The 12500-nt window shown below is 43.5% G+C and overlaps 2 protein-coding genes across 2 annotated transcripts in view; one reads left to right on the top strand and one right to left on the bottom strand.

Moving 5' to 3' along the window:
- The window catches only part of LOC109475873, a 12952-nt gene extending 10396 nt beyond the window's left edge, over nt 1-2556 (bottom strand). Inside the window, exon 1 of the mRNA XM_019776680.1 lies at nt 2230-2556. The gene's annotated coding sequence lies outside the window, so the exon portion shown is untranslated. The remainder of the gene's footprint in view (nt 1-2229) is intronic.
- Nucleotides 2557-9370: 6814 nt separating this feature from the next.
- Nucleotides 9371-12500, top strand: part of LOC109475885 (interferon regulatory factor 1-like) — a 7919-nt gene continuing 4789 nt past the window's right edge. Inside the window, exon 1 of the mRNA XM_019776700.1 lies at nt 9371-9512. Within this exon, the coding sequence (XP_019632259.1) occupies nt 9498-9512 (15 nt within the window). The 5' untranslated portion in view covers nt 9371-9497. The remainder of the gene's footprint in view (nt 9513-12500) is intronic.

Genomic DNA, 12500 nt, shown 5'->3' on the forward strand with positions numbered 1-12500 from the left:
TGGGGGGGGGGGGAAACAAGAAATTTTGTTGCCTGCTGACTGTGGTCAACATGCCGAAAATGGGCAAAGATGTCCTCAGATGGCAGATAAATATGAAGAGACAAGACAAGGATCTGATTTAACGTTTTGTATTTTACCTCGATGCAATGATGTTTTTATTCTTCAGTTTATGTGTGATGCTGGAAACGCCGTGTATATGTGATGTTCCCACTGAATTAAAACCATTTGTAATAGTTGGCAATAAACATAGAGCAATATAGGTACCATTTATTGTTCAACTAGGTCATCATTTGAAAATGTAGGAATCTTGTTTTTTTGTTGCCCGCCTTGTTTTTTATTCGCCCTATCGCATTAGATTTGGAGTCTGCTGAGGATGTCATCCATAAAATTTACTTGCTGTGACCTAATAACGGGATCGGAAAATGATACACTTGATACTGCATGTACCTTCAGGGGAAAACCACTTAACAGCTCAGAGGTAATTATACCAAGATCTTCATGCAATCCACGTGCTGTAAATCATACTGTCAGTATCAGGTGTCCAGACGACTGAATAAACGTGATAGGATAGGGAGGTCAGGGCTCGAAATACTTTTTCTGCATACCTGCACTGGTGTAGTTTATTGAAAATTACCTGCACCAGACAAATTTTACCTACACCACTCAGTATTTAGGAAGTATATATCGAACTAAAAACTGTTCAGAAATCATTGCCTTCGTTTCTTTTATACTTCATGTGGTAACAGTCAATGCAGCAGATAGAATTTCACATACACCTACTTTTGTATATAAACCCAGTACATGGACCAGTGCAGGTTAGCTGCATGAGAAATATGCACCCAGTATTTCGAGCCCTGTGGATAAAGCACGTGTCACGCATTCAGAAATTTAGAACCTTCAAACAGGTTGGCTGAAGTTCGGAAACAGTCTGACCAGATTTAGGCCACCTTTCTACACGAATCGAATCAGAATTGAGTTGAATTTGACTGCCAACCACACCCCGACCTACTCCCGAACACCAGCCAACCAAGGCCCAACTCCCGTTCACACCAGAAAGCCGTTTTTATCATTTGGAAACATTCGGCTGGCACGGCCAGACACTAGCCGACCAGGCCGAGCTATCACCGACTATGCAGCCAGCCACGTGCACAGCAGACCTTGCTCCCGATCTACTCCTAACCATGGTTGGGGGAGCTCGGGAGGCCACATTCGGCTATGTGTAAAAAAAAAGGGAGCGAAAACAACGGCACGTTTTGTCCTACATATGTTAAAACGTGGGGGAGGGCTGTGTGTGTGTGTAGGCCCGAATATACTAGTACCCCTCTACTCTACAACGGTTGCCCGACAGTGGCAACAACGTTTCTCTATGTTATTCTACAGGTGGTGGTTTCTCCGGATCTGTTGACCGTCTTTAATACCGTGTTTGACAGGGGTCAACAAAGACCAGGCCCTTAATATTTGCACCCCTCGTTCAACAGAAGGGCATGTTATTATTGCTGAGGCTACCATGACATAACGTAGCATGTTCCGTGTTGGGGGCAATCAGATACTGTTATCCATATTCAGATCCTGTGTGCATGGTTGGACTATTTTATAGTTTCGCTGGAAGTCGTGTGTATGATGTTAGGACACTTTAATGAGCCTAAAGGCCACCTCAAGTGCAAAGTTCACAGACGGACGTTCTTCACGATTTATTGTTTTACACCCCTGCGATTTTCCAGCACCTTGGTAGTCCCGATATAAAATCATTACAAAGGCAACTACGCCGATAAGGAAAATGCATACTGCGGTAATTTTCGACTCTAATTGCGCGGTAAATTTTCAGCGCGGAGAAAGCCTCAGTGTTTCCTATCCTGGTTGCAGGATTTGTACTGAAGAAACAGCAAACAGAGTTCGGAACGCGAATCAATAGCGACCCGCGCAGCATGTGTGTGTGTGTGGCGTGGAGCATGGTCGACTTAAAATACACCAAGGCCCAGTGAGTCATGGCCATGCAATATTTTTCCTCAAGTGTTTACCAAAAAAAATGAACAAATGTTCGTTCGTACCTGTAAGAAAGTTACAGACTCCGCAAAGTCTTGAGTTACTTACTAGAGAGATATCATGAGAGGGTACACAGAGACAGACACCGTGGTAGACAACTATCAAGAGGCCGTCCTTGTTAAAGCAGTCGCCGTGCAATTTGCTCAGTCAAGCGCTTCACAAAATCGTTCAAGAAAATTCCCGTACCTGTAAAGAAGTGTCAGACTCCTCGCAGGTTGTCTTGGAGGGAACTTGAAGGTTTAGAGAGGCGTCTGTGCACGGGGAGCTAGGCGGGAAGACACGGCGGGTTCACCTGTTCTCTGCCGGCAGTGATTCCTGTCAGCATGGGACGGCGTTTTCTGACCAGACCGGACGAGTCGACCTGGTCTCAACAAGAAGGGGTGTTCGGTATACAGGATACATCAATTGCAAAACTTGTCAGGGTATCAGAATGCACTAAGCTCGACAAAAAAGGATAGATCGAGCTTAGAAAGTTACTTCTAAGTAAAGGCATGGAAAAAACTGACGGGGAAGCTTTTTTTTTACTAAACACACGTTTCCTCATTCCAAAGGAAACACGAGTCATTGACGTTTGCGTGTCTGCAAACAATACATTCTCGGCGTGGATATAGAAATAACAAACAGTGCAGTTAAAATCCGTTCCCATTATAGATCATGCTGTATTCAACTCTATCTATCATTTTAGATCAACTATTGGAAAGGCGTCGTATTAGATTAGGATTTTAGGATAAAAAGAACGAAAAATCTCGACTTACCCTAGATGTTTACCCCTGTGCTAACTTTAGTATAGACCATACAATGTGGGGGAGGGGGTGTAACTTTGATGTGTAGCGAAATTGGAAGATAGCATCACCATAAATATCGTCTCATGTTATGGCTAAACGTCACACATGTTTACATAGACAATGGTAGAGATTTTACTGTGAGATGTCAGTAGCGAGGAGGACATGTCATAACCTTAGTTCCGTGTTTGTATCACTGTTAATGTGGCAACATGGATGAATCGAGCTTTGGATATATGTAGCATGAATTGACGTATATAATTGGAATGAGGATCTGTAAATAAATATAACGTTGAAAAGAGTTCCGATAGTATAAACGTCGAATAATGCTTTGATCATAAAGTGAGGAGGCCCGGCTTGTTTTTACCCTGGATGCCAAACTCGTTTCGGACCGCTAGCCGTTTCCCTTCGGCAGCCAAGAGCCCTTCGCCCGCCGGTCTTACCGTTAAGGGCCCGGGGGAGACTAGCCCGAGGGCGGGACAAATTCTCCTGGGCTCAACTCCTTCGTAGCGGTAAGTTAGATAGGCGGGTGAAGGGCTCTTGGCTGCCGAAGGAAAACGGCTAATGGCCCGATACTAGTCTGGCATCCAGGGCAGCTTATTTTGTGATGTTGCTGGAATGTTGCTCTCTTTGGCAAAAGAATGGAATAAGTTGCATGGGCGAAATCTATGTGAGGAGACTATGGTTCCTTTGTGGTCGGTCATTGGTTGCGACAGGACCGTGAAGTTTTCACCCATGTTGGGTTGTTTGTTAGATTGGCACATGAACACTACAACAATACATGTTATTACATGTATATGAATTCATTTTCACGATCATGATATTTTTTAAGTATACCTCTTTAATACAGGAGAGAGATTGCTGACATCATGTTTTTTTAATGAAGTCTATGGACAATGTGCACGATTTAGACATGCAGAATTATGTATCATTCTCCACAAGATCTAGCCTCTACCAGGCTTCGGGAGGCGGCTGGAAAGACTAGATATTGGCCAAATGGAAAGATAACATTCCAGAGGAGTTGGACCACTAGAGAGTACAGTTTGCCGCACCCGGACCAACTCCCCTGGCTGGTATGTTATCTCTCTATTTGGCCAATTTCTACTCTTTCCTGCCGCCTCCCGAAGCCTGGTAGAGGCTACACAAGACCCACTGGAATTTTGTGTAACACGTTCACTCTACTGTCTCACTATGTGTAGTGCATAATGTTATTGAATATCGACTTATTTTTTTTATTCACACAAATGTTTAGGGTGGCATCTGGGAAAGGTCTTCACCTGTTCTACCTTCTCTTCCACCTGCCACGTGGAGAATTTTAATAGACAAATAAATAAAATATTTGGAAGGTAGTCTTTGGTCTGAAGAGTTTGCGGTGATGAAATTTTGGCCTCCTAGCTGGCTCCTTTCAAAGTGCAGTTTGTCTCATGTTAAAATGATACATCTTTTCATATGACCTGGTCCAACCTTTGAAATCCAGCACTACACACAGTGCTTTTGTTACGGACGTGTTTAGTACATCTGTGCTATTAATATATAATCCCAGTGGCTTAGGAAAGGATAACACCGAAGTATATCTCCTCGGTAAATACTGCAAGGAAAACACCGCCACTTAACACGTTTGAAAAGGTCAGGGGGCACCGGTGTACGGCTATGAATGTAGGACCACCCTAGCCTCCACCAGGCCTTTCTGCGGGAATACGGATCGTGAATTTGGCAAAAAAAAAGTAAAATTGGCCAAGGGAGTCCGGCCGCGGGGAGGTAGCCTCCTGTGCAGGCCCCGCGGCGGTGGGGAAGAGTTTTTAACGAGTTATTTTAATATAGCCGGCCATCCTACATATTCGCCGAGAGAAGGTTCCATTCCGCCCACGGGAGCGTGGAAGCGCGGCGAGTCAAACCTACAAGGCGGTCAAAATCCCCTGGCAAATATTCTCCTATATATAGCCAGCGTAGTTAGTTTAGTAGAGACTAGGACCACCGGTGGGGTGGGAGGGGGTGTCAGGTAGGATACAAGGTAGCAGAACACAGTTTTCACCTTATGGGGATTTCTATAGTTAAAAGATCCCAAGGTGACTCGCTTCGACGCGGTAAAATTATAGTAGGGTACACTAGAGAAACATGATCAACTGATATGTTTATATTTACAGTATCTACAATATATTAAACTGGAAACAAAAACTGAACTGCAGCCGGTTCACCCCGGAACGCAGTTGCGTATAGCTAAGGTCCCAATTGGGAAAAGGGGCCCTGGCGGGTAGTTCCCGGGCTGTTTTTTACCACTTTCGGGCGGGACCCCGACGTGGCCCCGCGGGGCACCCTGCGGCTACCGAGCTATTTTTTGGCCCGTCGGGGCCCCGAGAAGAATTTAATTCTGAGTTAAATTCTACCCGGGCCCCGCTGACAAAAAGACGCCGTGACCTCATCGTGAGAACACCGAGAGGTACCCCTCCGGTTGCCGGCATTCCACCGGGACACATTTCTTACGTCACAGACCAGATGAACAGAATAAAGGTGTGTACTTCGTAAACCCGGGTAAAATGTGTGACCTCACAGATCAAATGATCACAACAAATACGTGAATTCTGCATTACGTATAGGTCAATACAAGACATCGTCAGAGAATCTGCTGGGTACCTGCCGGGTGCCGGCCGGATACCGACCAAAGAGGGTGACAAAATTTCTAACAAAATGCTACTGAAGGAAACATTTAATTGTGACCACGACAGCCGATGCCCGCTCGACTCCTGAACCCGGCCGGGGCCAGCCGGGGCTACATCCCCGACGGGCACCGGCGTAATTGGGACCTTAGCTTATGTAATGGGCATTTATACACGAACAGGAAAAACTTCACAATCCAAATCCTGAAGTCTAAAATCTGATGTATTTCTATACCACACAGCGCAGTTTACTCCTGACTACCTCCCACATAACATGTTCTAGCCAGGCTTCAAGAATTTCGCAAGCAACTTCTTTGTATACCCATTAATTACTACTGTGTTCTGGGACCACAAAAAATCATTCGTAACAATATTATGGTTTCTTTTCGCCAATGTAAAACATAAATATTCCCTTAAAAAAGACAGAATTTCTTTTCATGTCACGTTCAGACCATGGATTTATCTCTATCTCCACAACCTACCCTGCACTGCAGAATGCAGATACAACCAAAATACAGTGTAATATGAGACACAGAATGCTGGTATTACTATCAGATGGAAACTGTTCGTCTTACCTTTACTGGCATTCTATGGTCGGAAGCAATCCCTGTTGAAATTCCCGTTTGCAAATATAGAACATTCTTCCCTTGAATGTAGAGTAACTTGAGTTTAGGGCACGCTAGCGCTCCAGTGACCCACCTTTTTTGATTGACAAGTTGAGATTTGTTAGTGCACTTTCTGCGGTAAATGTTTTGCAAATATGGCGGCATGGTCCCAGTCAGGCTAAGGGTAGGGAAACTGGGTAGCGGTTGGAATTTACCTTGACAGACATCTAAGCCCCTGTTATACATGGCCGAATATGTTGGGAGTAGATTGGGAGCAAGGTCGGCTGCGGTTGGCTGGTGTTCGGCGAGGTTGGCTATCGTTCCGCTGCGCCAGCCGAATGTTTCAAAATGTTTAAAACATTCGGGAGTGGACGGAAGGTTGGGCCGTGGTTGGGGACTGGTTGGCTGGTGGTTGGGAGTAGGTCCGCAGTGGTCGGGGCATGGTAGGCAGTCAAATTTGACTCAAATTTGATTCGGTTCTTTAGAAAGTTAGGAGTGGCCTAAATCCGGCCAGACTGCTCCCGATCTTCAGCCGACCTTGGTTGGTTGGTGATCGGGGACGGTTCTGAATGTATGATTTTTTTTCTGATGGAGGGAGGGTCGGCATCTGCAGGGTTTTTCTATATGTGTATAGTTTCTCATACATATTCTCATATCAATTTCTTTATCGATACAAACAGGAAGTCATAGCTTTGATCTTTTTGGTATCGTTATTATTCTATATATGAATGGAATAGACGATTTCTTGTTATTTCTCAGCATTATATTGCTACTAGCTTAGACTAAAATTAGTTGAGCCAATTTGCCTGTAACATGTTTTCTTCCTTGAATGTTTTTAAGAATAGAACATCACGAAAACGAAGTTTTTCATCACCCACGTGACAGCAGTACTGCAGTACCAAGAATGTATCACAGATGTCGCTGTGTAGCCGTCTAATTAACTGTTCTCAATGATTTTGGATCTTCTCTGACCGGCTACCTCCCCTGGTATATTATTCCTTTATTTCGGCCAATTTCTACTATTTTTCCAGCGATCCTCGGTGCCTGGTAGAGGCTAGCATGATGATCATCTTTTTTACGCCGCGCTTACATATTATGATAAAAACAGCGACGACTAATCAATTGTTATGTTTTGTGAGAAGGAAAATGACATTTGTGTAGCATATGCTAGACGCCAACACTTGATGCCCTGAGGCGAAAACTACAAGCGCTTTTCATTAGGCAAGCATACGCAGTTGGGTGACTTTTTGTTGCACATCGCAAAGTAACTGACATTTACAGGTACAGTGTCCTTTAATAAAAAGCAGTGACATTTTCGCTTTCCTAGACACAAAAGGTTGGAGACACGTACAGGTCAGATATGGAGCAGGGTTTTTTTTCTAAACAGGGGAATAAGGGAGCTGCTCCCTCATGTAACCAGCCAGCTCCCTCATACCAATTTTCAGATTGAACCCTAAGTGGCTACTCTTTTTAAAAATCCCCCCTCGGTCGCCTTGGTCGCTTTGTTCCTTGTCATGCTTGCGATCTGCTCCCTCATGCTAAATTTTTCTAGAAAAAAAAAACCTGTGGAGCATTGTCTGTTTGGGGTCGTTTCAAGTTGGCCATGGCGTCAAAGCTGATTTGCTTGTCGGCTTTTTCTCCATAGACTTTCCACGTCCTCAGATTCCAGTTTCCTTCTGAACCGTGCGCAGGAAACTTATAGGCACAGAAAGCGATTTTAGGGGGGTAAAACGACCTTTTGTAGACCTTTTGTTTTTAATGTAGCAAGTAGAATCAACACTATCCCATAGCATACAGATATCTGTGAGGCAAAAATATGATGTCGCTGACGGAAAAAGGTTGCTTGTTTCGTATTTTAGGCTGGTTATAGCTGGTGGTAAAATAAAGAGAGTCCTCACGTAGGTATTGGCGCTATTTCAAACGCTTCAAGTATGTCATTATACACATCAGACAAATTTTCTTATCCAGGATATTCTTTTGTATTGCCGACTGAAATTGCATTGGATTTAGCCTCCTGTGCAGGCTCCGAGGCGAGTGGGAATTTTGATACAGCGTTTTGAAGCTATTAGCTTAAAGCTAGCCGGCTATTAAAATAACGCGTTAAAAACTCTTCAAAACGCTGTATCAAAATTCCTACCCACCCCGGAGCCTGCACAGGAGGCTACATTAGATGAGCCTTTGTTGCTTACTGCATACTCTCCAAGCAGAGGTTTGGGCTCTGTTTGGCAGGCTTTTTATTGGGATTTCTTTTTGTACTGGTATCTTAAAAAAGAAAGCCCGATAAAAAAAATTAAAGACATGCCAAAAATAAGGCAGAGCCCAAACATCTGCTTGGAGAGTACTAATTGCACTTCATCATATGGGTGATCTATTTTAAAGTAAGCTGTACAGATAAATTTATATTTCTACTGAGCTTAGGCAAACCTTCTATATTGAAACATACTTATCTTTTTGCCATTACTAAGAAACGAGAAGAAACCGAATTTACTTAATTTACTTAATTACAGTTACTTGACGATGTATATATGTAACGTTATCTGTGTACCACCCTTATACTGTGACCTGTACTTAACCCAGTAGGTATGTGTGTACAATAAAGGTCTTCATTCATTCATTCATTCATTCATTCATTCATTCATTCATTCATTCATTCATTCATTCATTCATTCATTCATTCATTCATTCATTCATTCATTCATTCATTCATTCATTCATTCATTCATTCAATTAAAGAAGCCTCGCCCAAGAAAATGAGAAATCGAAAACGAGAAACCGACAGGAACCGGAAACCCAAACCGCATATTGACACATGGGACCGGAAGTGCGCCCTTCTGACTCACATTGTACGATATTGGCAAAGAACCAAAATGAAGGGCGTAACAATAATCATGTCGTACGGCGTGCAACAACGGCGCTTTAATCCGTTTATTGATGTTCCTTAATCTTGAACTTTTTTTCTGTATCCCAACGGACACTATTAAAGTTTCAAAATGCCATTTGTAAAAGACGTTCATTTTGTACTTGGGATCTAGCCATACGTGACGTCATCGAAACTGTCCCCGGGGATAACAAGTTGAAAACGAAAGGGCTTCCCCCAAATTGCGTTTCAGCCGCGAAAATGCCCCCAAACCTCAAGTAAACAGACGACTACTTTTCCGACGTTTCAGACGTGTGTTCTGTACGTTCTTTTTCGTGATTGCGCGGCATTTTCTGTGTCTGTTTGCCGACTTAAAGCTCCAGTCACAGCAGTAACCTTGAATAACCTTGGAGGCAGGTGAAAGGTCAGTGGTGACGTGTGCAGCAGCCTCGATCTGACCTACCCCAGGAGGTGCCTCGCAAACACGCAGGCCACATTTTTTTCTCTTCCCACCTTTGCCTCACCTGGCTTAGGACGTCACGTCGGGCTTAGCCGTATGCTTGGTGCTAAGGTAAGATTCCCTAACTGCTAATCTCAGTACGAATCGGTTGTAGATAGCGTTATATTCCCGAGATCCTCTGCCAAATTTCAAATTCAAATCATTTTAAGTAGTGTCTTAACACAGGTAGTAAAACCCGTCACAGGGTGTTAAACATGATTTGTGGTACATGTGCTGAGATTCAAGAGGGTGGCGTGGACTTGTAAAATGTTGAAAAACAGAAGACGACACTGGACAGCTTGAAAACAGATCATGGCGACTGGGAATTTGTAAACGTTAAACGTTCGCCACCCCTCCTTCTACTAGAATGTCTATAATTAATTTACTTCAATCGACATTGACAACTTAACATTTAATATGTTTTTCGAACAACAACCTGTGAAGGGCAACGTTAAAACTTCACGGATACGATTCTGTTTTTCTCCTTTCTCTCTCTTTTTGAGAGTATTTTTGCCGCGCGAGTTGGACCTTGGTCAGGCCTGAGTGTGCCTGTATTTGCCTGGGGGGGAAAGGTTACCGCATGGGTCACTGCGTCGTTGTCGGTGTGTTTGCTTATATTCGGTTTCGGCGCTCGTACCTACCTTTCCAACTTTAAAACCCCCTCCAAACGATACCAGAACTTCAGTCTTGAGTAACGGCGAGGGAAGGGGAAAGTAGGGGAGGGGTACCTGTCGGTACGTCATGGTCTCGCCGTGATAAATGAGCACATTCTCTGGCCTTTTGTTTACCTATTCAGCAGAGCGAAACGTAAGGAGTTGAACGGAATGTTGACTCTATTGCACACACACACCACACAGCAAGGTCGCGTAAGGTAAAACCGCCCTACAGCCGATAGGACAAAAATTAAAAACACCTTACTTTATCTTTTATCTCATCGCAGGTGTGTTTCAAATGCAGAATATTTGTGGAGTGGTCTTGCAGGTGAATTTTTGGATCGAAATCGAAACTTCTAGAGCTGAGACGGTTCTCTATTCAAGTTGACCTACTAGCTTAAATGGATATCTCACTGCACGTATCTTCTTTCACGTCCATTGGATGCATTGCAACAGTTTTCTTGCCCACTTGTGAGAAACCCCAGAAATAAGAGGTGATAAACACTTAAAAGACATATTTGCAATGTACATTGAACAAAAAAAATGATCGCTACTACGCTTAAAGTATTATATTATGAATATATATGATATTAATGTCACTACATACATTTAGGACAACTGTGTAAAGCTACATCATGGAGCAAAATTGAAGGTGTGCCTAAAATGAAACTCCCCCGTCATGCCCCCAAGCCCTACCCGCTCACTAATGATCCTCCCCTACGTTCTGGTATAAACCAGTTTCAACTGTGCCGACCACCTGTATATATATATATAGTAAATCATTAACGCTTACCAACAGGAACTACTCTCTTACAAACAGCTACTGTGTACCTTGGCAACGGCTAAACTCGCCAATCAGACCTTGCAGATTTTTAACTTAATTAACAGAGCTATAAACGCGGCAGTCGAAACTAGAACTGATACCGAAAAAACACGTTTGCCAACCCCTCAACGAATGGACAAGACTAATACGGCATATACAAACTCTCACTCTTATAATGTGTGTATGTTTTTGTCCCATGTATGTGTAAAATATGTGTAGAGATTTATTAGGACTTAAGATGATATAACCTTTACCTTTTCAGTATATTTTTGTCTAACCCTTTCCTCTTCCCTCATGACCTGAATGAAAGGCGGCCTCCAATAAATAACGGTTAAAACAAACAAACAAACATACAAACAAACAAACGTACGTTCTACAGTGGGTAGGCCGATTTACACACAGGAAAAATTCTACGTACGCAGTTTTCGACCACCAGGTTATTGACCTAGTAAATCAGGTCTAATAATAGCAATGCCTGGAGAATGTGCCCGTTTTTCTGTATAATTACTGAATGTCACAAAATTCAGTGCATGACTCTTGTGCCTGTACCAGGTCTTTTAGTCTCCACCAGACTTCTTCTGCGGGCTGAATAAATCGTAGAAATCGGCCTAAAAAGGGTATTAATTGGCAAGAGAATGTAGCCGGACGGAGAAGCTCCACTCGGCGGGCAATGGAGCTTCTCTGGCCGGCTACCTTCTCTTGCCAATTAATACCCTTTTAGGCCGATTTCTACGATTTATTCAGCCCGCAGAAGAAGTCTGGTGGAGACTAACTAGGCCTCTCGAAGTCTGGTAGAGGCTATAAAAAACCAAAACGTTGAACACTTCTACCTTATATAAAGTGCAAAGACAAGCGGGGTGCATTCACTCGTGGTAGTGACCGTGTCAGATGCCAGTTTGGCAATATTTCAAATTAGATATGGTTCAAACAAACAAAGAATGGTACAAACAAACAAACATAGGTTCAGATCGCACGTTACCTCGAGGGCAGGCGTACGTACGTTCATAACGGCTAGGCCGATTTAGACGCAGGAAAAAATTCTACATTCAATTCAGTTTTCGTACCGTCAGGTTGTTGATCTCTTGTAAATTAGGTCATAGCAAAGCCTGGAGAATGCGCCCGTTCTTCTGTATAATTACTGAATGTCACAAAATTCAGTCATGGAATGCATCAAAACACTAGCTTCAGTCGGGCTTCGGGAGGCGGCCGGAAAGAGTAGAAATTGGTCAAATAGAGTTGACATGCGACAAACTGTACTCTCTAGCGGACCAACTCCGCTGGCATGTTATATGTCTTTTTGGCCAATTTCTACTCTTTTCAGCCGCCTCCCGCCTAAGCCTGGTAGAGGGTATCAAACCACCACACTACGCACCTATACAACGTTCAACATGTACGTCTACCGTATATTTACAAAGGCAAGCGGAAGGCATTCACTCGTGCTAGTGACCTTGCCAGATGCCAGTTTGGCAAGATTTCAAAATAGGTAGTCCGTCTTTTAAGTTCAAGGAACAGCATGGGAGACCTTGATATTTCTTGGCACAGGCATCAGACGCATTCGCCATGTTTATTCATTCAAAATCGTGA

Source organism: Branchiostoma belcheri, unplaced genomic scaffold, assembly GCF_001625305.1.
Source record: "Branchiostoma belcheri isolate BF01 breed outbred unplaced genomic scaffold, Haploidv18h27 scaffold35, whole genome shotgun sequence".
In the NCBI taxonomy this organism is placed as follows: domain Eukaryota; kingdom Metazoa; phylum Chordata; class Leptocardii; order Amphioxiformes; family Branchiostomatidae; genus Branchiostoma; species Branchiostoma belcheri.